This window comes from Cololabis saira, chromosome 17 (genome assembly GCF_033807715.1).
Source record: "Cololabis saira isolate AMF1-May2022 chromosome 17, fColSai1.1, whole genome shotgun sequence".
Taxonomy (NCBI): domain Eukaryota; kingdom Metazoa; phylum Chordata; class Actinopteri; order Beloniformes; family Belonidae; genus Cololabis; species Cololabis saira.
In genome coordinates, this window is record NC_084603.1 from 3,922,441 (window position 1) to 3,948,610 (window position 26,170).

Below are 26,170 nucleotides of genomic sequence, written 5' to 3' on the forward strand. Positions count from 1 at the left end.
CAACATGACTGCATGTATGAAGAAAAAGCGGCTTCAAAACTGCTCTTCAGGAACCAGTGGGTCACAGTCTACGTTTTCAACGTGAAACCAGATGCACGAGTGCAAACCATTTCTGTGTTAGGGATTGTCTGGAGCCAGGCTGTAGTGCTGTCTCCACTCTGTGTTTGTAACTTACAGAGTTGTGTATGAAGGTACACAGAGTTTGACACAGCAGATAATTCCTAACACTACCTTTAAAGACAAAAATTAGATTAAAAAAAACAAAAACATCATTAATATGTTCATAGAGGAGGACTTTATGGTGAATAGTAACAACTTCCAGGAAAGAAAAAGACAAAGAAATCCTATATTAATTAAGGATTTTATAAAGGCAACTAATCAACGCTGGTATTGAACATATCACTCAAGATGATGCACAACTTTACTTGAACAAAGAGGGTAAGCAATCACAAATCGAATATAAAGTACTGAGGTTCACTTTGTTACAACACTGCCTTTTGTTTCACTAAAATTCAGAAAAACAGCGCCAATGATCAAATAATTGGTTATGAATGATTCAACCAGGATCCATTCATGAAAACAGTAATTAGTGTGACTCAGTCACAGAAGGACTAATATAAATAAATAGTACATGATAAAGTTTGAATTGGAATAACTAACTCAGAGGAAAATTGCAGGTAGTATTTGTTTGTGTTGACTAGTTCTAACTACACAGGAGTCTTCCTAAAAAGCTTCAACAGAAGACAACTGGACTTGTTTCCTTAGTTCTTGAACGTGTTTCCCTTTTAATCTGAAAAGTTTCCTACTACTTGGTTCTTTTGGGGATTTTCATGACCAGGATGTCTGAGAATCTTCACCAGCATACACAATGTGTGTGACCCTTACGGCAAAGTGTCGGGGAGTTTGGACCAAAGTGAGTCTGAGTCACATTTGTAGATCTCTGTTTTAACATCACAGCATATTGTTCTGTTGAACAGTGTCAAAATCAATCGTAGGAATCTCGTTAGATTTGTAAGCTGTGTACGACAGTTACAAAATAAGCTTAAAAAGGGAGTGAACACTAATCTCAGAGCATCTATTATCACTTTGAGAGATAATAACTGACTAACCTCTATGCACAATTCACAAATACCCTAAAGCATCATTTCCAACAGCAACGAACAGCGTGAGGGTCCATTCTTTTGTTCCTTTCTTTCAATTAAGTGTCTCTGACAAAGTTACTGTCCATTTGTGGAAAACATCAAGGAAATTCTGCAGCTGAAAACAGATGTGATACCCCGGTGCCAACTTCCTGAGGTTCACATCACAACAGCCACAGAGGGATGGATTAACAATCAAATGGGCTCCTCTGCTGTTTCATTGTCTGTTTGAAACAAGGTTCGGGCTCTGCATGCGTCATCTTCTTTCTCCTGTGAATAAAGATGACAAGTAGGGGGGTCAAAGAGGGGTTTAGATCATCTGCCAGTGAACATCTGTTGAGAAAGCCACTGAGAGGAAATACATGCACTTGAAAATGTTCTGATTTTAAATTTGGGGGACTGGAGGGGGGTAATGACCAGGATAAAAGGGAAGTACACCCTGTTTTGAAGTTCCAGTGGCTGACGTCCCAATAAGTGCCTGGCTGCTTCCTTCCTCCACCATTAATCCACAGCAGCCTCATTCGTCACATGATTTGCTGGACAGTAAACACATGAGCGTTTTCTTTGGGGCAACAACAGGTCAAAGGGTCTTCAGGGAAATGTTAGCTGCTTTTGAGTGGAACCTTCTTGCTTTTCTACGGAGGCACGTTGGAACATTGGTGCCCTTTTAGGTTTGTTTTGACAGAAAATTTCACCCCACAAATCAAACACTACACAGGTGAGTGTCCAAGAAAAACACGCGCTGTGTGAAACAATAATATTTCAGCAAGCACGTTGGATTAAATTACTTTTTATTCTAACTCATAGACGGCTAACTTTTCATAATTTAAACAATACACATGTACAAAATACAGTCTCATCTAAAATATAGCAATACATCATCTAGTAACCATGGCAAATTATTTGAACCAAGTTTCACATTCACAATAAAAAAATATTTATGACTTCATTCTAACATTTTTGAAGAGTTATGTGGGTGTTTGAGGGTGAACATTAATTCCAGGTGCTCTCACGTTTCATTACACATTTCCTTTTTATGATATTAACAATAATAATGCACTATAACCTTCCAATCTCGCAAGTGAACAAATGTAGAACATATCGTTAAAAAGATTCATTAAATAATCTCTTTCATGTGTTTGCTGCTGTATGAGCTGCCCAATGACAGACTGATGAGGTTTTGTTTATTTATAGTCTTCATATTCAAAGAAAACAGACACAATAACTCACACTGAGCTGGAAGCTCTCTGTGATTTAACGGAAAACACCCTTGAAATGCTTCTGCACATGGAATCCTGACTATAATTTCAAACACAGCACAAACAACTACTGGACCTCTTAGACGTGTGGAGGGACAATATTTCTTGTGAAGTCGGCTGCCACAGGACAGAAGCCACAGAAGCGGTTCCTCTGCAGTCCGTGTTGCTTCAAGAACATCGCCTAGCATACTGACGTCAGAATCAGTAACGTCTCCATTAGTCCTTTTGTTTTCAGTCACCCTGCTTTGTTCTCAGCGTGCACCATCCTCCTATCTGCAGGAGCAGGACTGGACGGACATGTTGGGGTAAACCTTGAGCACTTGGTTCGTTGAGTCGTCCTGGAAGAGCACGGCCAGAGGACTCATGTTTTCTGGGACACAGCAGGGCTCAGGAATCCCAGGGATGATCCCGACAGCTCGCACTATGCTCTGGATGGTGGCATGGTTGGACGGCCTTGCCACCTGGTGGGGGGTTGAGTGAAGAAAAAGCATGCAAATGAATGAAAATGAACAAGGCAACATGAAAACAAATGAGACAGTATGGTTATCTGTTTGTGCTCCTACCTGTGGCATAGGGAAGCCACACGTTCCAGCACAGTAGAAGGCATCGAAGGCCTTGGGAGCGATGACCCACTCACTCCAGCCAATATCTGCAAAATCCACTCTGAGGTTCCTCCTGGAGCAGCTTCTGCTCGCGCTGTTTCCCCACTGCCTCCTTCTAGCCTTTCGCATCGTTTGCTCATCAAAATTCAGAACAGGTGACTGAGCATTTGCACTCCCCTTGAGCTTCATTCCTTCCTTTCCTTCATTTCTGCGCTCATTCTTTCGCCTGTCACTCTTAGCTATTGTGCGACTGCTTTTGAGTTTTTCAGAGTTTGAATCAACGTTCATCCCCTGTGATGATCTCTCTGCTTCTCCGAGAACCTGAGGCTCATGCGTTCCTTTGCTTTGCCCTATTCCATTTTCCTGGTGGTTCTTTTTCTTCCTTTCTTTCTTCTCTGATTTCAGCTTGGGTTTCAGAGCGAGGTACCAGTTGCTCTCCCACACAGCATCTTTCCTGTATCCATTGGGCCTGTAGTCGACCTCGGGCAGCTCATTGTCGTGGATGGGGTCAAAGAGCAGGTTTGTTTCCCTTCTCAAGCGACCTTTCAGTCCCGGTGAGGAGTTAGCTCTGTGCAGAAGTTCTCCGCCATCACTAAAGGGATCGTATCTCTGAAGGCTTGCCGCGACACTGTTGGGCTCCGCTAAGGCTTGGTCGTCGGCATACAGTAACAGGTAGGGCATGCTGCCGTCTGAGAGCATCTCCTCTGTTTGTTTATGCTGCTGCTGCCCTACGTCCAACTCAGCTGACACGAGCAGCTGACCCTTGTCTCGTGCTTCTCTTATGACCTGGGTCACATCTTTCATCTGCCACACCCCTCTCCTGTGGGGGTGGCAGGTCAGATTGCCTAGAAATGACCCCACCGACCCGGCCTCGGACACAGAAGAGGACGAGTGAAGGAGCAGGCTGATGGATGGAGAAGTGCGGACGGCTGCAGAGCGGCAGGACGGGCTTTTGAAGCGTTTACAGAACCAGGGGGTTGGATGTGCGTACTTGTCGAGGAGGAAGTGAAATGTGGCAGACAGGATGACTTCTGAGTCCTGGAGGGTTGTAAGGTTGAGTCGGTACAGCCTCCTGTGATCGGTGACGTCTGTAAAGACAACAATCAAGCAGTCAGTGTCAGTCAGTCAAGGAGGTGACCGCTGCAACTGAGTCCTTTGGTTTTCATACAGAAAATTATGTTTTTTGACATTTCTTTTTGAAAACCCACATGGAAACAATTGCAGCACCTATTTATCTCCCATTTACTTCTGTGTTCCGGATTTGAAGGGATAAATTAACCAAAATTAGTCCATGATTATCAGACTATTATTTGGGAAATAGTTCTGCCGTTATTAGAAGATAAAAACATTTGCCAGAGCAGGCAATGTTAACCAGGAACTGAACCTTATTTGAACTCAGCTATTTGAGCTTTCGATACAATTTAAAAACCTTTCAATGATATTAAGATAATAAAGAATGTCTAAAAAGGAAACACAGATTGTAAAAGTCACAAATTGAGAGGAAATGGGTTTATGTTTGAGCCAAAGGCATTTATCTTTGGTTAAACTTCATCCAAAACTGGTACATGTGAATACCTTTCCTTAGAGTGGGTTGCATGACTGAACTGTGTGGCTGATTCGCAGCTCCATGCCTTGGTAGGATTTCAGAAGAACCCCTTAAGAGGAACCAGACTCTGGGGATCTGGCTGGCGGGACGGAGGGGGTTGAGCAGAGAGCTGCATATTCATGATGAACATTAACTTCAACAGCAGAGTTATTGTTCATTGTATGAGAGTTCAGCGGAAGTACGACTGACTCAAAAGATATACATTACCTCGGATTCAACGTGCATATGGAAGTGCTTACCTCAGGTTCTCTTAAAGCTACCCCTCACGCTTGATACAGCCTGCACTGTCTGCTCAGACAGCAAGGCATAATCAACTGTTTCAACAGGTCTTACATTGTTGTGAAAACTTTCTTACATCTCTCCTTGGATTACACCGAGTCTATGCAGTAAAAATACCACGGTGTTATGATATGCAATCTGAGAACTATGTGGGATATAAATGTCTGTGAATTGTGTTTATAAAAACAGCATCAGACAGAGAGGAACGACTGTGCTTTAAGCCTCTTGACTCCAGGATGTGGAGTCAGTGGCTCATAGCCTGTATAGGAACAACAGGGACGCAGAAGCCGAGACAATGACCCCGTCCTGCATGCAAACTGCCATGAGGTTCCACTGGAGGCCTATTGTGCTTTACTGTGCGTGGCTCGCAGAGAATCACAGGCATCCAGCGCGTCTGTCTGGAGTAATTGATCAGACTGCGCGCACGAGGGGCGCAGCTGCCTCCACAAACCCAGCAGCGTCCCAAAACCATTTAAATGCATTCTCAGACTGTTCCAAAACAATCATACCTATTTAGAGAGTCAGGCTGAGCCGTGCAGCCCGCGGAGTGCTTGCATTTTTTTTTTTTTTACAACCATTCACATAAAGGATCACTGCACCTTTCTGACAACATCTTTTTTCCTCTTTTTTTTGACGGATTACTGTTGCACTTATGGCACATAAAGCTGCATCTGAATAATTACAATTGAGCGCTCCATGCATGCATGGAGCTTTATCATTCGTCTGTGTTATTGTGGACAGGTTGATCACACACCTTGGCTGGTTTTGAAACTCCTGACAGTGTTTCCCTCCTTGAGGCGGTTTTCCTTGTTGTATTTCTCATACAGTCTGTACATGTGCAGGGAGACCGTGTCCTCATCCCGGCCAGTTGGCACTGGATCCGACGTGAGCTGGAGGAAAGTGCCGTGCTCGGGTGACCGGTGCCGCGCCGAGGACGCAGCTCCACATCAGCAGGAGCAGGAGCAGGTGCAGGGAAACCATGCTCGACGCTGTCATTGAAGTGCCGAGATGAGTTTTGTATCAAAAATTCCAAGAGAAAAAAAAAAACAACGCAGCAAAAAAATATCTAAACTATCCAAAAGACGCACCAAAAACAATCCAAGCTTGCAGGGCTCTGCGCAAATGTTCCACCTCTGCGCTCACTTTCCACGTCGGGCTGGGTGCGCTGCCTCCCTCCCTCCCTCCCTTCCTCTCTATCAGACTGCGTGGGACCTGGATGCTGAGTGGGCTGGTCCGGGCAACAGTTGGAGCAGCTACCTTCACACTTGTGAAAACGTTGAGAGGCTTGGGGGGTTATAGGAGCGACGAGGGGCGCTGACGTATACTCCTGTCAGCCAACGAAGTCTCTGCAGAGCAAAGAGCCAGAAGAGGAGGTCATGATGCTGAAACCCTTTCTCTCTGATGGTGATGATGTTATGGACTATGATGTTATCCCTTTTTTTTTTTTTGCATGGATTTCAGAAGGACATTGATACTGTGGCTTTGAAACAAAACTTGAACTCATTTGGCAACCGATGTTCAGACAAAACATCTGCTGAAACTCAAAAAAGCCTATTTTGTTTTGTGGGGTTAAGTAATTCTAGCTCATAATTTCCAGCCAGCCACATTATTTCCAGAACTGCTTTTGACATGCTCTCAGTCACACATAATTAGCATAGAAACACCTATAATAATAGTCTGACCAACCACCCAAGGGCTATTGTTAGGACGAGGCTGCACATTTTGTTCAGTATGTTGCAGGTACAGTATGTGTGTTTCTCCAACAAGCGCATGTACAGAAGGGTGTGCTTTTCTGCAGACACCTTTGGAGGGGTTTTCACCTCTCAAGCATCTTAAAACAGTAGGCCACATTACTTCTTTTGGGTTTGAAAACTTGACAAAGTTTTGTCAGCGGTGTGTATGTATTTTCTGTATGTTTGTGTTCATATGCGTCATTTCCAGTGCGCGTCTCTGGTGTCTGGAGTTCTGTGCCAACAATGCTTGTTTTGTGGAAGTGGTGGTCTCCAGCAGAGAGGCTGTAACTAGCTGGGCCTCTCGGGTCACTCTCCGCAACCACGTACACACACGCTCCCATGTGCACATGCGTGCACACACAGAGAGAGCTACTTAGTACCTTGCTGGCCCCCAAGGGCCCCACAGGATACTCCCTTTCACTATGTTCCCCACCAGCGACAGGTCTTAAATCTGGACTATTCTAAAGATGTATTTGAAAGTGTGGGTGTGTGCTCAGCGTGCATGTGCGTTAGGGATGGGCGGTATGGACTAAAAAATGTATCACGATAATTTCTGGCATTTATCCCGATAACGATAAAAATGACGATAAAAAAAATACCAATTCAACTCCACCTTTGTAACTATAAATCTATCTCACTCTCAGATCTGCCATGTTTGTTACACAAAAACGTCATCATTTAATTATATGAATTTATCCTTCCTTCCTTCCTTCCTTCCTTCCTTCCTTCCTTCCTTCCTTCCTTCCTTCCTTCCTTCCTTCCTTCCTTCCTTCCTTCCTTCCTTCCTTCCTTCCTTCCTTCCTTCCTCCTTCCTTCCTTCCTTCCTTCTTCTTTCTTTCTTTCTTTCTTTCTTCTTTCTTTCTTTCTTTCTTTCTTTCTTTCTTTCTTTCTTTCTTTCTTTCTTTCTTTCTTTCTTTCTTTCTTTTCTTTCTTTCTTTCTTTCTTTCTTTCTTCTCTTTCTTTCTTCCTTCCTTCCTTCCTTCCTTCCTTCCTTCCTTCCTTCCTTCTTCCTTTCTTTCTTTCTTTCTTTCTTTCTTTCTTTCTTTCTTTCTTTCTTTCTTTCTTTCTTTCTTTCTTTCTTTCTTTCTTTCTTTCTTTCTTTCTTTCTTTCTTTCTTTCTTTCTTTCTTCCTTCCTTCCTTCCTTCCTTCCTTCCTTCCTTCCTTCCTTCCTTCCTTCCTTCCTTCTTCCTTTCCTTCCTTTCCTTCCTTTCCTTCCTTCCTTCCTTCCTTCCTTCCTTCCTTCCTTCCTTCCTTCCTTCCTTCCTTCCTTCCTTCCTTCCTTCCTTCCTTCCTTCCTTCACGTACGTTGTGCGTGGATTTAACACAGAACCATAAATCAGTTTTACACAAAAACTTCATCAACGGGAATTTATCCTTTTTACCGCGAAATGACAAATTCTTACCGTGGGGAATTTTTTTGACGGTTTATCATGAACGGGAAAATATCTATCATGAACGGGAAAATATCACCCATTCCTAATGTGCGTACGTGTTTTCTTGACAGTGGTGAAGTTGCTTTGAGTGACATGCTTTACTGTTTTTGTCACAGCACACAAACACATCACTGCTTCGCCTTTTCTCCCGTGGTGGTGACTTATATTCTGTTGGAAAACAAACATGATTAACAGCTGTGGTTATTTATCTGAATACACGCAATCCTTTTGATCCACTTGGTTATGTGTCATCGTTGAAAATAAATTAGGAAAAAAAAATCTGGGGAGGATTTGCAAAGGCATTTGAGAATGACCACTATGTAATCAAAATCTGTGGTAAAAACAATATAAAAACAAAATATGCTGTTGTTTCTTTGGAAACCATCATAAAACACCCCATCATTATGATGACGCAGACATTTCTTTATGCTCGTGTCTATACTTCAAATAAAACAACAGCTCTATACTTTAAGTTTCTAACAGATCTGGCATGTCTGTGATGGCATCATGTGAACTGGGACGAAGAGCTAACATGATATCTGCAATCATGGCATCAGGGTCAAAATAAATAGTGGTTATAAGTATCAGAGGACAATAAAAACCTCTGCTAGTTCTTACCAGGTCTTAAAATGAGTAAATACTGGTAGTACCTCATGAAACACATTACACAGTGTCATTATTTACTTTACAAAAACTAAGTCAAAATACATAAACACTTTAACAGCTTCTATAGGAATGAAGTCACAACCAGGTGCTGTGAGAGACTTATAAGATCATACAGAAAACTTTAAATTATAGCTTTCATCAGCTATTATATCCTGGGATGTGTTAAGTTTATTTTACACACTGCTTCTCCGTTTGAGTTGTTATTGTAAATTAACAATACACAGTGTAATTTGCTGTGTGCTATTATTCATCTGAGGGTTTATTTATGTAATTTTATGACCTGGCAATGAGCAAGAACAGTTTAAAAAAAAACAACATTATACTGAAACAAGATGTACTTTCTTTTCACATGGCTGTTTAGTCCTGGGGGGAAGACAGCCGAATCAAAGTTCCAGCATGAAAAATAAAACATGAAAAAGCTTTGACCTCTAACCCCAAATATGTAGGGCAGTGTGAGATTAATTCAACGTTAGGCATTATGTGCAATAATGCTGCTCTGTCTGTCATTTCTGTCAGAATAACAGCATCTCTGTGACTAGATGTATTCTTCTTTTTAAAGGTCGGGGTAAGCAGCAGAAAGTCAGTACAACTAGAAAACCTCTGTTTTACAAATGAAGTAACAAGCTATAAGAAATAAAACTTGCATTTGCTTATATTACTGTCATGTCACACACAAGAAACACACAAGAACACAAGAAAGGATTCAGGTTACAATTAAATCAAATTTTCATGGATTTTGAATAATAAATACAGCTACATCTAACATGAACACATCCACATCAATTTGCAGCATGAGATCTAAAGAACTATAAATGAGGAATCTGCTGTAAAGATCATCATCATCATCATCATCATCATCATCATCATCATCATCATCATCATCATCCATTTCAGCTTCAGGGGTCACCATAGCAGATCATAGTCCGCACTTCGATTCGGCCTGATTTTATGCTGGACCCCATTTCTCACACAACCCCGCAGGATTGGGGAGACTGTCATCAAAGATATGAGCGCATTATTAAAAAGAAACATCACTAAGTTCAATTACAGTGCCATCATAAGTTTGCCCAATTTAATAATCTTGGTCAGATCTTGTCCTGAATACCGGCAATATGAAATGATATTCAGTTCTCGTGTTTTGAACAATCAGCAACACTTGCACTGACTGGGAATCAAACGCACACACATGCGTGTATTTATAGGATGGATTATGTACCGTATTTTCTGGACAATAAGCCGCACCTGTATATAAGCTGCACCCGCTCTATTTAAAAAAAAAACAATAAAAAAAAGATATACAAGCCGCACCTGTATATAAACCGCACCCACTTTTATTCAAAAAAAAAAAGATATGCAAGCCGCAGATATTTATGTTGTTAGATTAGATATTTACTACACGTACAGAAGGATTTTGAAGTGTAAATGATGTACATGTTTGTACCTAAATAGATCCTTTCCTAACAGTGTCTTTTAACACAGCAGCAACTTTGCTGATTAAAACTGGACTGAACCAAGAGAAAATAACCGGTATTTATTCATCTATTTATCTGTTTGAAATCTGCTTCTACCTACTTCTATCTGCTAAAGAAGAAGTAGTGTATTCTTCTTTGCATTTATTTTGTCTTAGTTTTTATTCTAATTCCGGTTAGCACTCCCCCGAGCGGTGGAAGGAAAATCCACAGAATAGCCGCACCTTTGTATAAGCTGCACGGTTCAAAACCTATGAAAAAAGTAGCGGCTTATAGTCCAGAAAATACGGTAGTTAGAAAGTAGTTCTGGCCAAACTGACTGGGAAAATCTCACTGTTATGGGACTTCTTTGCTCTTCAGAGGTTGACTCATCTCATCTCGTCTCATTGTCATTTAATGGTAACAAACTGAAAAAGACATTTTCAGCTGGCTGTCTTATTATTTTACAGAAGATTATCCGATCACATGTTTTCTATGAATGCTTGATCCAGTTGAGGGTCAGAAGAGCCTACACCAGCTGTCAGTGGGCGAGAGACGGTGTCCACCCAAGACAGGCCGGCAGCCCATCACTGCAGGGCCACACAGAGACAAGACAAAAAAAGAAAAGAGCATGCTCTTACACCTACTAATTAACAGTAGGCCTAACATTCAAGCTTCTGGACTGAGCGAGGAAGCCAGAGCGACCGGAGAAAAACTGCAAGCAGAAATCCACTCAGAAAGACCCCGGCTGAGATCTGGAAAGGGGACCTTTTTTCTGTGAGGCAACAATATAAACACCACACCAGAGGTGTCAAGTAATGAAGTACAAATACTTCGTTACCTTACTTAAGTAGAAATTTTGGTTATCTATACTTCACTGGAGTAATTATTTTTCAGACGACTTTTTACTTTTACTCCTTACATTTTCATGCAATTATCTGTACTTTTTACTCCGTTTTAAAAACAGCCTTGTTACTCTATTTCATTTCGGCCTTTAAATAAAAACTATCCAGTTAAATTGCTCCATCCGGATAGAGTGAATTTGGTTGTTGCACAGATGTTCTTGTCCAGTTTTGTTCTTACATCCGTTCCCTCAGATTCCTGCAACTAAACTTGGATGTACATTCCAATAAAGGTTAGGATAAATGATAACATGCCTCTGAAGTTTGACTTTTTGCACCATTACAATACTTATAGACAACTAGTCATCATATCTCCTGCTCTCTGAAACACATGTTAATGCTCAATAGTACACATGTATGCTTCTTTAATATATTTGCATTATACTAAGATGCATTCATTTTCAATGGCTTTTGTCCTTAATGGATTTTTTCCCCCTTACATTACTTTTACTTTTATACTAGTTTTGAAAGCAGTACTTTTATACTTTTACTTGAGTAAAAAACTTGAGTTGATACTTCAACTTCTACAGGAGTATTTTTAAACTCTAGTATCTATACTTCTACCTGAGTAATGAATGTGAATACTGAAGACACCTCTGCACCACACTGACCAAAGTGTATTCAGCTGAATTCAACACATATTTACACATTTATTTTTTTTAAGATATCATATTAAATATAAGTTAGAATAATATTTACACATTTATATTGAAGTGGAGGCCAGCAGGGGTTAGCGCTGTTAACTCACAGCAATAAGGTTCCTGCTTTGAATCCCAGCATGTGTCCGTCTGTGTGGACTCTGAGTGTTCTCCTCGTGCTTATGTGTGTTTTCACTGGGTACTTTGGCTTCCTGCCAGAGTCCAAAAACATGAATGTTAGATTGATTAAAGAGTTTAAATGTATGTGGTTGTTTGTTCATGTGTGGCCCTGCAGCGAACTGTCGGTTTGTCCAGGCTGCACCCCTGCCTTTCACCCAAATCTGGGATAGACAGATAGATCTATGGGAGTAGATGGGTATAGACAGAGGTGGACAGAGTACTCGACCCCAGTACTTGAGTACAAATACTACTGGTCAAAATTTACTCCGTTACAAGTAAAAGTAGCTCAGTCAAAATATTACTCGAGTAAGAGTAGAAAAGTACTTGCTTTTAAAGGTACTTAAGTATCCAAAAGTAAATGCTTTTAAATTTACTTTAAGTATAAGTAAGAGTAAGAGTAAGAGTACATTTCTTATTTTCCACATCAGTAAATTACTATATTTTTTCTAAATTAATTTAAAGATCTTTTAACTCTTATTTCTGAGAATTGGATGTTGAGTTGTTGAAAGCAGAGAGGTAGTTCTGCTTCGGCAGACACAATAAACATTTGAAAATAAATGTCTGTGGTTTTTCTGTGCCCTCGTTTTTTACTCGGTCGAACTCAAACATTGAGTTAAGATACGGCCAAGGATTTTGTGAAAGTCCCTGCTAAGAGTCCGGCTCATTATCAGACTCAGACGACTCAGTGGATTGTCTTTCTTCTCCTGACGCAGGCGTAGCCGTTGTTGCAGCTCTGTCTTGACTTGTTGCAGCTCTGTCTTGACTTGTTGCAGCTCTGTCTTGACTTGTTGCAGCTCTGTCTTGACTTGTTGACTCTGTCTTGACTTGTTGCGGCTCTGTCTTGACTTGTTGCAGCTCTGTCTTGACTTGTTGCAGCTCTGTCTTGACTTGTTGCGGCTCTGTCTTGACTTGTTGCAGCTCTGTCTTGACTTGTTGCAGCTCTGTCTTGACTTGTTGCAGCTCTGTCTTGACTTGTTGCAGCTCTGTCTTGACTTGTTGCAGCTCTGTCTTGACTTGTTGCAGCTCTGTCTTGACTTGTTGCAGCTCTGTCTTGACTTGTTGCGGCTCTGTCTTGACTTGTTGCAGCTCTGTCTTGACTTGTTGCAGCTCTGTCTTGACTTGTTGCAGCTCTGTCTTGACTTGTTGCAGCTCTGTCTTGACTTGTTGCAGCTCCGTCTTGACTTGTTGACTCTGTCTTGACTCGTTGCAGCTCCGTCTTGACTTGTTGACTCTGTCTTGACATGTTGCAGCTCTGTCTTGACTTGTTGACTCTGTCTTGACTTGTTGCAGCTCTGTCTTGACTTGTTGCAGCTCTGTCTTGACTTGTTGCAGCTCTGTCTTGACTTGTTGCAGCTCTGTCTTGACTTGTTGCAGCTCTGTCTTGACTTGTTGCAGCTCTGTCTTGACTTGTTGCAGCTCTGTCTTGACTTGTTGCAGCTCTGTCTTGACTTGTTGCAGCTCTGTCTTGACTTGTTGCAGCTCTGTCTTGACTTGTTGCAGCTCTGTCTTGACTTGTTGCAGCTCTGTCTTGACTTGTTGCAGCTCTGTCCTGACTTGTTGCAGCTCTGTCTTGACTTGTTGCGGCTCTGTCCTGACTTGTTGCAGCTCTGTCTTGACTTGTTGCAGCTCTGTCTTGACTTGTTGCAGCTCTGTCTTGACTTGTTGCAGCTCTGTCTTGACAAACGCAGGCTACTTTGGTGGTATCGTTTTGAGGAGGCTTGACGTATTTCCGCTTTCCGTACATCCCAGTGGAGAGCGTGCACTGTGATAGGTCTCCTCCTTTGACAAAAACAGCTTGTGTCCAATAGGATTTTAGGGAAGAAGAAAAAAGAGCAGACCTGAAAGTAACGAGTACTTTTCAGCCTTCCTAGAAATTTACTCGAGTAAAAGTAAAAATATTTGTCTTGGAAATGTATTCAAGTAAGAGTAATAAGTACCAAAGAAATGTAATACTCAAGTAAAGTACAAATCCTCTGGATATGTACTTAAGTACAGTACTCAAGTAAATTTACTCCGTTACTGTCCACCACTGGGTATAGAACATGGATGAATTGATATAAACGTGTATAAACCTTTCTTCATGTGCAGCGTCCTGACCCAAAAGTTGAATGAGTACATTGTATAGCTGATACTAGAAACAAGAGAACGGATCAGATGGATGTAAAGTCCATTACTGTCTAATCTACACAGACACATTAACTGACCGAAGGCTCCTCGGATAGAATAAGGTTTATCACTGAAAGGCTTGAGGGACTAATAAAAAGTTACTACTGTTACTTCACGCTCTGAAACTCGTAGTATCTGACCGCTCTCTCTGTGTTACAGGGCCGCTCTGTGTTATAGTTTGTCCAACGTGGAGGTCCCCTCGTAGGGCTGTCCAAACCAAACAGGAGTTGTGTTCTGCTCTCCATGGGGGAGTGGAGGAGTGTGGGGGGATTAATGTGCGTCTGTGTGTGTGTGTGTGTGTGTGTGTGTGTGTGTGTGTGTGTGAGGACGGACGGTGCTGGAAATGCCTCTATTTTAACACCTTTGATGGTGTTTGGTGAGACTTTCCGCTTCCAGTGCACAACACTGGGGGTCCGATGCTCGTGTGAGGCTGAAGGGAATTTGCTGCGGATCAACTGTTGGCCAGTCATCATTCAGCGGCTGACCGACTTTTTTTTCCTAAATAAACTGTGCTTCAGATAGATGCAGGACGAACTCGCTGACAATATGTTGTTTTTTGCAACAAAGTGTAATAGTTTAAACCTATGGAGGATTTTTTGTGCCAAAATTAAATAAATAAATACATCATTAATTAATTAAAATGGGAATGAAATGTATCATTAATGAATGAAATGTGTCATTAATTAATTAAAATTAGAATGAAATATGTCATTAATTAATTAAAATAAAATTCATTTTAAGTAAAAATATATATTTATTATTTCAGCATTTAATTAATTAATGACATGATTTCGTGTTGCGTGTGAATCATGAAATGTAAAACTGCATTTAATAAATTAATGACACATTTAATTAATGATTTCGTGTTGCTGAATCATGAAATGTAAATGTAAAACTGTCAGTTTCACTCGTCAAACTCAGTGGGCGGGGCTAACGCAAATCTAGTGGAATCCACTGCTTTGGATTTTCTAAACATGACAGCTGTGAGTTTGGAGGATTTTCGTGAACTTTGTAGAGAGTTGGTGAGCGATATCTTCGACCTTGCAGAGTATGTGGAAGCAGGATCTGCTGACCCCGAGCATGTAGCATGTAAAGCAGAGGAAGTTCCTCTGCTTCCTCTGCTAGATTTGCGTTAGCCCCACCCACTGAGTTTGACGAGTGAAACTGACAGTTTTACATTTACATTTCATGATTCAGCAACACGAAATCATTAATTAAATGTGTCATTAATTAATTAAATGCAGTTTTACATTTCATGATTCACACATAACACGAAATCATTAATTAAATGTGTCATTAATTAATTAAATGATGAAATAATAAATATATATTTTTACTTAAAATGAATTGTATTTTAATTAATTAATGACACATTTAATTAATTAATGATATATTTCATTCCCATTTTAATTAATTAATGATGTATTTATTTATTTAATTTTGGCACAAAAAATCCTCCATATAAACCAAACACTAGCATTATGTATTATAAATCATCCTGGTGTGATCAAGTGAAGAGAAAATCCGAAGTGCTCAGGGAATTGTTAAGAAAGAATCTTGAAGGTGCTCTTTGGTGTTGGGGAAAAAAACAATATCTAATCAAAAAAAGGGAGTCCAAGGCACTCTTCTTGTGGAAAAATATAAAAAGCCTTTATTGAAACATGGCTATTAGTATAAAAACATCCTGGTGTGATATTCATCTTTAAAAAAAATATATTATTATGAAAGTTTAGCTTTTTTTTTTTAAATCTTTCTCAGAATACCATATGATTTCCTGTATTTGCTTTTTGTATGTGAAATTAAAACACTTTACTCAAAACTGAGTGACTGGTGCATTGTTCCTAGAGATACTTTTCAATGTTGCAATCGCTGCAAACCAAAGTCCTTTCAATCATGTTGGGAGCAGAGATCTCAGGAGGAGCAAACAAAATCAACACTCTTAAAGGAGCATGAGGCCGGATGGAGGCAGGATTTATGAAAAAAATCAGTTTTAATTTTTCTAGTAATAATGTCAGGTGAAGCATTCCAAACCCAAAAGAATGTTTCCTCTAGTGTATCTCTCCTTTGCCTTGAACAGGCTGTGTGCTGCAAAATGTGCTGCAATTCGGTCCCGAATTTCCCGCGCTGTCCGGCGGATGTGACGTCACATGACGCTGCATGCACGTTCTCCCCGTTCTCCCGTGCCGGCTTCACTGTTGGCTGCAGTACCCCCGACGGCCGTCGTGGTGAAGGGTGGCGCTAGAGAGTCTCATTTCTTAAAAGGAGCCTCATGCTCCTTTAACATGGCTAATTTCATAATTTTATTGTGAGTAATTATGATGTTTTGGGACCCTGTACTGCTGGGGTGTCAGACTAGTTCATCTTGTGCCACATCAACTTTGTAGTTGGTGTCAAATGGCTGGTTGTAAAGAAGGCGCAAGACTAATTTAATGTATCTGCCTTTTTTACTTTAATAATATAACATACATACCTATCAATGAGCGATATAAACGTATTACTATTGTAGGGGTGTAAGCAGACACCGGAGGGAGAGCTCCGCCACCAGGCCATTGAAAACATAATGGATTGGTTTCCAGCAGGCAGAAACATGTTTTTGCTTCCCATCTATATTCAGACAGGTAAACCGCTTCATAGGTGTATCTTTTCATTGACATTTTTGTTTCAAATCCATGATTTAACCACAACATTTTTGTAGGAAATGACTTAGTTTGAGATAGTGCCATCCAGCATGATGCCTTCATGGTGCAGGTAACCAAACTGAGACGCCCTGACAACATGATGGTCCATATGCCTCTTCAACAGTACACAAGTGTGTAGTAAGAAAATAATATAGGACACGGTGATCGTTGCATGTTCTTGCAGGCTAGATAAATCAAGGTTTCGGAGGCCTTCAGGTTGACATCTCTGCCGTGATTTGTATCTTGCTTTAGAACAGGGGTAGGCAACCCAAAATGTTGAAAGAGCCATATTGGACCAAAAACACAAAAACAAATATGTCTGGAGCCGCAAAAAATTAAAAGTCTTGTATAAGCCTTATAATAAAGACAACCCATGCTGCATGTTTCTATATTAATTATAACTGAGGGGATAATTTTTTTTTCATTATGCACTTTAAGAAAAAAGTCGAAATGTAGACAAAAAAGTCGAAATTTCGAGAAAAAAGTCGAAATGTTGAGATTAAAAAGGAAAGGAAAAAGGGAAAAAAATAGAAAAAAAGGAAAAAAAAAAGTAGAAAAAAGAGAAAAAAAGGAAAAAAAGAGGAAAAAAAGAAGAAAAAAAAAAGAAAAAAGGAAAAAAAAGGTCAAACGTTTTTGAAAAAGCTCCAGGAGCCACTAGGGCGGCGCTAAAGAGCCGCATGCGGCTCTAGAGCCGCGGGTTGCTGACCCCTGCTTTAGAATGATCCTGACACCAGAATACAGGACACAAATGTCCAGCAAAACACAATCTACCTGCTGCTAGGATTCCTGCTTTAGGTCCAGATTGAGAGGCAGATTTGAAGGACCAGGAATCCCAGAACAGGAACGTCACATATGCTGCTTGATTTTGAGTGTGAGAAAGAGCCGGACTGTGTGTGTGTGTGACTATGGAGACTGTAGTTATGTTTAGCGCAGGGGGACGGGGGCTGGCTCTCCTTGACCCATTCACTTGGTTAATAAAACATTCATAGGAGCAGAGGAATGTTACAGCCCTTGTGTATGTGTGTACATGCATGTGCAGTCAGTTGTGTGTGTGCGTGAGTGTGTATGTTCTTGTGTTTGTGATGTTGATCCCCCTGCACTGACCCCACGGAGTGCACCATTCTGTCCACAAACAAAGAGCTGGCTGTTCCCCCCTACTTCAGCTACGGGCTACTCCGACACCGCCGACCGTTTGCCGCCAAGCTAACCAAATATTTCCCTTTCTGCTCTGAATTTGTCTCAACAAATAGTTTTGTACTGCTGGCTTCTCTGTCTGCTTCAGATCTCCACTCTTGATAGAAGACTCCTGAACTTGTAGGTGGTCACGTAATGAAAACTCAGACAGCGAAAGGAGGCCTCTTACCTTATCCTCTGTATATAAGTATATTTGAACTGTAAAGCCAATCAAAAGGAACTTATTTGTTATTTATCTTCATTTTTGAATGAATGAATGAATGAATGAATGAATGAATGAATGAATGGTTTATTTCGGTTACATTACATTATTTGCAATTCAAACTGTGTGTGTGTGTAAATGACAAAACACTTTCATACAAGTTTACACTCATCAGTTTCACACAAAAAATAATAATAAACTCTGTAACCGAAAAAGGAATAGGCTGAAGCCAAAGCTTATATTTGCCTACCCTGTACTTTCCAACAAAAAACCCAGATTATCTGCAATATGAAAAGAAACAAAAAGAGAAATTTCCCTTTAAATTGTTCTGCTTAACCAAATTATACTTCAATCATTTAGCATTGTAATCCTTAATTATTTTACTTTTCAATATTTTTTTTAAATTCAACAGAGATTTACACAGTTTCACTTCATCACTAAGTTGATTCCATAATTTGACTCCCAAAAATGAAACACATCTATATTTAACATTAGTCCTCACACGACATCTTTCAAAGACCTTTTTCACTTCACGTGATATTTTATTTTGAAAAATGAGCAGACATTTCAGCTGCCCACAATGAAGGTGTTTTATGTTGAACTGACTGATTCCAATTCACTTTGGTCTACTTCTGTCTCACAGTGAATAGAGAGATGTATTGTGTTTAAGATCGCTCACTGCCTGACTATTCCTCTGAGCACGGGTCAAAATACCCGACAGGAGGGCTGGTTAAGAAAATAAATGCAAATGTGTCTGTTTGAAGCATTAGCAGCACCAGCACACTTTCCCACGTCTGACATGCAGCTTTTGTTTAGTCTCTTGATTTCTCAACGGTTAAGTGGTTCACTGACAAAAACATCACTGCTTTACTTTGTACCTCAACTAACATTGTAAAGTGTTTGCACTCTAAGGCCACGTTTACACGTAGCCGGGTATTTACAAAAACGGATATTTTCCCCTCTACGTTTTCAAAAATATCCTTGTTTACACGGACCCGCATGACAACGCTGTTAACGTCATGCCAGCCAATCAGAATCCTGGAAAAAACATCAACAAATGACACGTGTAACTTCCAGTTAAGGCTGATTTATGGTTCCGCGTTACACCAACGCAGAGCCTACGGCGTAGGGTACGCGGCGACGCGCACCGTACGGCGCGCATCGTCGCGTGCCCTACGCCGTTGGCTCTGCGTCGATTTAACGCGAGACCATAATTCAGGCTTTACTTCCAAGACGGAACGAGAGTCTGAGAGAATTTAAAACAGGTAAAATAAAAGAAAATATTGACGGTGGCCAAACAAATTGTAAACACAGGTCGCACTCATGACGCTGCTGGTGACGTTTCTGTCGCATAATGTGACGTAAAATTCCGTTTTCCTCCGTTTTCTCTGTTTAGACACAAACGTGAAAACGTCGTTTTTGAAAATCTCTACTTTGGCCGGAGTTTTCAGAAATGATCGTTTTTGGGGGCTTTGACCTCCGTTTTCGTGTAAACGAACGGCCAAAACGCATGAAAACGCCTCCGTTTTTGCCCCGTGTAAACGGGGCCTAAGTAAAATGTAATTTCTATGTTGCAGGTCCATACATACAATATATCCAGTACTCGAGTTGAGGGGGGATGATGGGGGATGGCATCCCCCCTGAAATAAAAACGGTCAAAATCATCCCCCCTTTCCATCCCTTATGTCATTTCATCAATGAATGTGGTTTTACTGCTATTTCAACATTTAGTCATCGCCAGAAAAATAACTTATTTGACAATTTTCACCTGTTTCAAGTAAATCTTCACTTGAAATAAGTAGGAAAAATCTGCCAATGGGACAAGATTTTTCTTCTCATTACAAGCAATAAAATCTTTTTCCACATGCAGATTTTTCTACTTATTTTAAGTGAAAATCTACTTGAAACAGGAGAAAATTGTTGTTTTTTTCCAGTGATCAGTCTTGTTTTAAGTGTAATGAGATTTTCTTTCTAAAATGAGACATTTTAACTAGAAATAAGACAAATATTCTTGTTAAGATTGTGAGTTTTTGCAGTGATCCATTTTACTTATCCTGTGAAGGACAGAGTCATATTGATAAGTTCAGAAAACTGTTTTTTATTGTTGTGTTTTGATGTATTTGATGTAAGCCCAGTGGATATTTAAAGCTTACAGAAGGCTGCATTTAACTGCTGCTATGTCATTCCTGCAGTATTTCTGCAGGTGTTTTGGTCAGTGCTATTATTTGTAATATATTATATTATTTGTAATCAGCACAAATTATCTGTCCCCATATGATCAAATCCACCATCCCCCCTGATTTTTTTTTTCAACTCGAGTACTGAATATATCTCTACTCTGACTTTATTTACAGACAGTGTAAAGGATGTAAACACGCTGAAGTAATGGAGTGTTGTATTGTTAGCTGGAAATAACAAAGTAACGTGCGGGGTGTGATCTGAACTGTGAGCAGTGGCGTTGTGTTTATTCTGACACCCCTGGTATTTGTTTGAGTCTGCAGTGCATGCTGCTACTTCCTGAGCATGTCCCATAGGTCCCTGACCTTCACCTGCAGGCTTCCCTGAAACCCCATTGGGCTACAGCCAGGAAGGAGGAAATTACACCGGGAGACTGATTGGCTAAATCCTTTAATTATTAGGCCTTCACAATGGGGCCTGAGAGACTTAGCCTTTGGTAGGTGGCTGCGTCTAACAAAGAGAGGAATGCTTGGCCTTTCTCCTGGACCACACTCTGTTTTCTTTACCTTTCAAGTGGAATTCAAGGTTTAATTTGTGGATGGGAATTGCAGCAGGTTTCATAATATTGAAGGAAAATAAAGCTGTGACACTTGGGAGCAAGCTTGTATATTTGAACTGTAAAGCAAATCAAAAGGAACCTATTTGTCACTTCCTTCTCATGCTAACGTTATTTATTTTCTGAGCAGAGAACAGAGTTCTGAATGGAGGATGGGTTTTCTTTTGTGGGATGTGAGAGTCTTGAGCACTTGTCCAGATTGGCGGTTCGCCAGAATGTGATATGTCCGGGCACATCCAGGACAACATCCTGCTGAGATTTACATGTGGTTAATTTCTCTTGAGACAACTTGCCCACAAAGAGAGCTCAGATCTCCAAAGAAAGCAGATATTTAATGGGTTTTGTGGATTTGACAGCAGGGTCTTTTCATATAGCTTGATGGGTCTGTCAGATTGGCCCATGCTCTAATTTGCTTCTGCCTCCACGATTCAGTGAGACTGATATTTCACAATAAATTTACAGTCCTTGTAGAATAGTAACTATGATATGAACTTCCCAGTAGTGGGGTTTCGGGCCTCCCGTTGCGCTCCAGGCTCTAATTGAACGTGACCACTGCTCGGATGATGTCATATTAGCGGGCGTCAGGAAGTGAGAACGCCGGTAGTGGTAAGTGACTGATTACTGAAAGTGAAGAAAATTGAGACAGGAACGAAACAAAATATGTTTTTCTATTTCCAAGTTGTGTTGAATCAGTTTGATGTTTCATGACTCTGGCAACCGTTGACAGAAGAAAAAACACTTCGTCCAGTGGGATCTTTTGTCTCCGGTGGTGCTACGGGCAGGACAGCCCGGAGACTAAAACATACAGTATATCAGTATTTGCAAACCTGCCGCGAGGTCAAGGACGGAGCAGCAGCCGGCGACGCAGGAACGCAGGAACGCAGGAACGCAGGTTCAATTAATATCAGTGAAAGCTATGGTAACTTCCTCGTTATAGACAAAGTGGCCAATCAGGTTTCTACGACGGAGTATTAGGGCCAAACAAAAAAACAAAAAAAGGAAATTACGAGAATAAAGTCATAATGTAATGAGAATAAAGTCGTAAAATTACGAGAATAAAGTCATAATATTTTGAGAATAAAGTCGTAATATTACGAGAATAAAGTTGTAATATATTATAAATATATAAATATAACTTCACAAGATGCTCAATATTCTTCATTTCAACACAGGGAGAAGATGCTCTTCCTGTTAGAGTTCTCATAAATTACCACTTTATTTTCATAATATTATGACTTTATTCTCATAAATTACCACTTTATTCTCGTAATATTACGACTTTATTCTCGTAATGTTACGACTTTATTCTCGTAATGTTACGACTTTATTCTCGTAATATTACGACTTTATTCTCGTAATTTTACGACTTTATTCTCGTAATATTACGACTTTATTCTCGTAATATTACGACTTTATTCTCATAATTTTACGACTTTATTCTCGTAATTTTACGACTTTATTCTCGTAATATTACGACTTTATTCTCATAATATTACGACTTTATTCTATTACGACTTTATTCTCACAACATTACGACTTTATTCTCGTAATTTTACGACTTTATTCTCATTATATTATGACTTTATTCTCGTAATTTCCAATTTTTTTTGTCTTAGTTTGGCCCTAATACTCCGTCGTAGGTTTCACTACATTATTGCTTGCATTTTTTCATCAAGGAAGGCTTTTTTAAATGAATAAAAAAAAACGCATTTTATTTTAGATTCACAAAAAACGATTTAGACAAGAGTTCATACAGTCGTAGCTAAAACTGTGTTGCTGCACAGATGGTGTAAAATCAACCGACTCCTTTTTGAGATGTAAAGTGCATTATAAAAATATGAAATACCGATATTATTTCGCCATCAGTCACTCATCTTACATTTTACCATCAGTCATATATTCTCTTTTTTGTTTCATCAAATTTTTACTTTGCTTATTTTTTTTTTTTAATTAAAAATGTATTTATTTTTTTTCCACAGAAGTGTTTGCATTTGAACTATAATATATAGTGTGCTCAAACACAAACATAAATCATAGTGATTGATTTCTTCTGGATGACGTTAAACATTTTTGTTTATGAACAAGAAAGGCCTAAAGGGTTGTAATAACGGATATGCGTGTCTGTGGTTACGACTGAGTGGCTGCAGAAAAGGACTGTGTCACATTGTACTGAAAGAAACGGCATCTCTGTGACAATACATTAATTTAGAAACTAATCTGTAAAGACTCGGAGGTTGTTTATGAGAAAAATGAATGTCAATGTTGACCAGATTTGGTAATACATGCCATGGATGGACAGAGAAGGCATTACAAATGAAACATGATTCTAACTTATATCTAAATCTGAGAAAAAAGTGAGCAGCAAAAATACTGTAGCATGATTTTGCATCTGAGATGTACCATTTAAACTCAAAATGATTAATCCTTAAGGAGCTATGGCATATTTCCCCCAAATGTAATGAAAATCTAGGTGGTTAAAAGTTGTTACCACCAAAGGAATTTTTACCTTCAGACCCCACATGAGCAATGAACTGGCTTTCAAAACTTACCTGAGTAATTAATCAACACTTGAACTGTTCTTAAAGGACACCATGAAGAGATTCCTATACTACCGTTGTTGAGAATATCATTGGGCTGAAAAATAGATCCACCTCTAACTGAGAGAGTGGATGCTCATCTGAAGGGGGGAGGCTATCCACTCATTTCTGAGTATTTTATTGCGTCTAGAACAGCTGTATCACTGCAAAGTGCAAGGAAGACCAAAACCACTAAAAAACATTATTGGATGTGGCTGAAGAGCAAGAGACCCAAAAATTTAGGACAGGAAAATAATGTGAGACAGCAACAATAAACCTCACGTCTGCAAAGATGATTATTGGCGAACTGGCTTTCTTCTGGACTTGATGTTTCATTGAAGTCTCTTGTGGGAGCTCTTTATTGTGATGGCCTTCCTGGCCATCATCCAAGAAGTGCTCCATGATGCAGCAGCACACCAAACTTATGAGCATCTGAAACATGGGGATGAGTTTTTGGGAGTTTTTGGAAGCCTGTCTATAGTCTGGTAAGACTTGAGATTTGAGCTGTGCACGTGGATGCTGCTTTTGAATGGGTCATTGATGTAACATCACATCACATCACATTACATTACAATAATAAACTTTATTTATATAGCACCTTTCAGACGAAAGTCGCAGCTCAAGGTGCTTTACAGTAACAGTACAAATAAACAACAACAGCAAATAAAACAAAAAACACAAATATTTAAGTGCAGTGATATAAAACATAACCCTCACAAAATTCAGTTCCAAATTCCTCCACAGAACAACTACTAAGATAGGATAATATAAAAAGGAATATAAAAATTGAATATATGAATATAAAAAGGTAAAAATGCTGCATGAGTCGTAGGCATATGAAAATAAAAAGATAAAAATATCAACAAATAAGAGTACAAGATAAAAATGATCATATAAAAACATTTAAAAGTATAAAAGTAATGCAGACAGTAAAAATCAATGATATATACGGTAGATAAAAGGAACGTGGCAGCTAAGGCGCGGTTATCTTCTGTTTAAATGCTTGAGTAAAGAGATAGGTTTTAAGTTGTCTTTTGAAAATATCTACCGACTCGGCTTCCCTGATGTTTTTGGGGAGCGTGTTCCATAATTTTGGGGCGTAGTTGACAAACGCTGCATCACCGATCTGCTTTTGTCTACAGTAAGAGTAACAAGTTGAACAGTAAGTTTACAGTAAGAAAATGCTTTTATCCACCGTAACACAGTACACAAAGTAGGTGCAGATACGTCAGCGTTCCAGTAAGTGCAGGTAAGTGCCACTAAGGCAACATTCAAGTGCAGTTTGGGAATTTAAAGGGGGAGCGCAGTTCATGACAGGAGGTGTTCCTGGAAGAGGTCAGTTTTCAACAGCTTTTTGACCACAGAGAGGGACGACTCTGCTCTTGTGGCCACGGGTAACTCTGGTAACTTGGCCCACCATTGAGGAATGATGTGGGAGGACAAGGGTGTCGTGGCAATCGCCATGTGTGGGTAGAGGGCAAGGCCAATCTGTCTTCATGTGATGAGCGCTGTGGTTGCAAAGGGACGTAAGACCAGTGGTGGACAGTAACGGAGTAAATTTACTTGAGTACTACTGTACTTAAGTACATATCCAGAGGATTTGTACTTTACTTGAGTATTAGATTTCTTTGGTACTTATTACTCTTACTTGAATACATTTCCAAGACAAATATTTTTACTTTTACTCGAGTAAATTTCTAGGAAGGCTGAAAAGTACTCATTACTTTCAGGTCTGCTCTTTTTTCTTCTTCCCTAAAATCCTATTGGACACAAGCTGTTTTTGTCAAAGGAGGAGACCTATCACAGTGCTCGCTCTCCACTGGGATGTACGTAAAGCAGAAATACGTCAAGCCTCCTCAAAACGATACCGCCAAAGTAGCCTGCGTTTGTCAAGACAGAGCTGCAACAAGTCAAGACAGAGCTGCAACAAGTCAAGACAGAGCTGCAACAAGTCAAGACAGAGCTGCAACAAGTCAAGACAGCGCTGCAACAAGTCAAGACAGAGCTGCAACAAGTCAAGACAGAGCTGCAACAAGTCAAGACAGAGCTGCAACAAGTCAAGACAGAGCTGCAACAAGTCAAGACAGAGCTGCAACAAGTCAAGACAGAGCTGCAACAAGTCAAGACAGAGTCAACAAGTCAAGACAGAGCTGCAACAAGTCAAGACAGAGCTGCAACAAGTCAAGACAGAGCTGCAACAAGTCAAGACAGAGCAGCAACAAGTCAAGACAGAGCTGCAACAAGTCAAGACAGAGCTGCAACAAGTCAAGACAGAGCAGCAACAAGTCAAGACAGAGTCAACAAGTCAAGACAGAGCTGCAACAAGTCAAGACAGAGCAGCAACAAGTCAAGACAGAGCTGCAACAAGTCAAGACAGAGCAGCAACAAGTCAAGACAGAGCTGCAACAAGTCAAGACAGAGCTGCAACAAGTCAAGACAGAGCTGCAACAAGTCAAGACAGAGCCGCAACAAGTCAAGACAGAGCTGCAACAAGTCAAGACAGAGCTGCAACAAGTCAAGACAGAGCCGCAACAATGGCTACGCCTGCGTCAGGAGAAGAAAGACAATCCGCTGAGTCGTCTGAGTCTGATAATGAGCCGGACTCGGAGCAGGGACTTTCACTAAATCCTTGGCCGTATCTTAACTCAATGTTTGAGTTCGACCGAGTAAAAAA

At 40.2% G+C, this 26,170-nt stretch overlaps 1 protein-coding gene across 1 annotated transcript; it reads right to left on the reverse strand.

Annotated features, from left to right (window-relative positions):
* Positions 1 to 287: 287 nt before the first annotated feature.
* gdf10a (growth differentiation factor 10a) lies at positions 288 to 6,025 on the reverse strand. Its single transcript, XM_061744829.1, is given in 4 exon segments — positions 288 to 2,859; positions 2,962 to 4,088; positions 5,640 to 5,797; positions 5,799 to 6,025. Coding segments are annotated over 4 exon segments (1,560 nt in total). The 5' UTR covers positions 5,882 to 6,025; the 3' UTR covers positions 288 to 2,667.
* Positions 6,026 to 26,170: the final 20,145 nt, after the last annotated feature.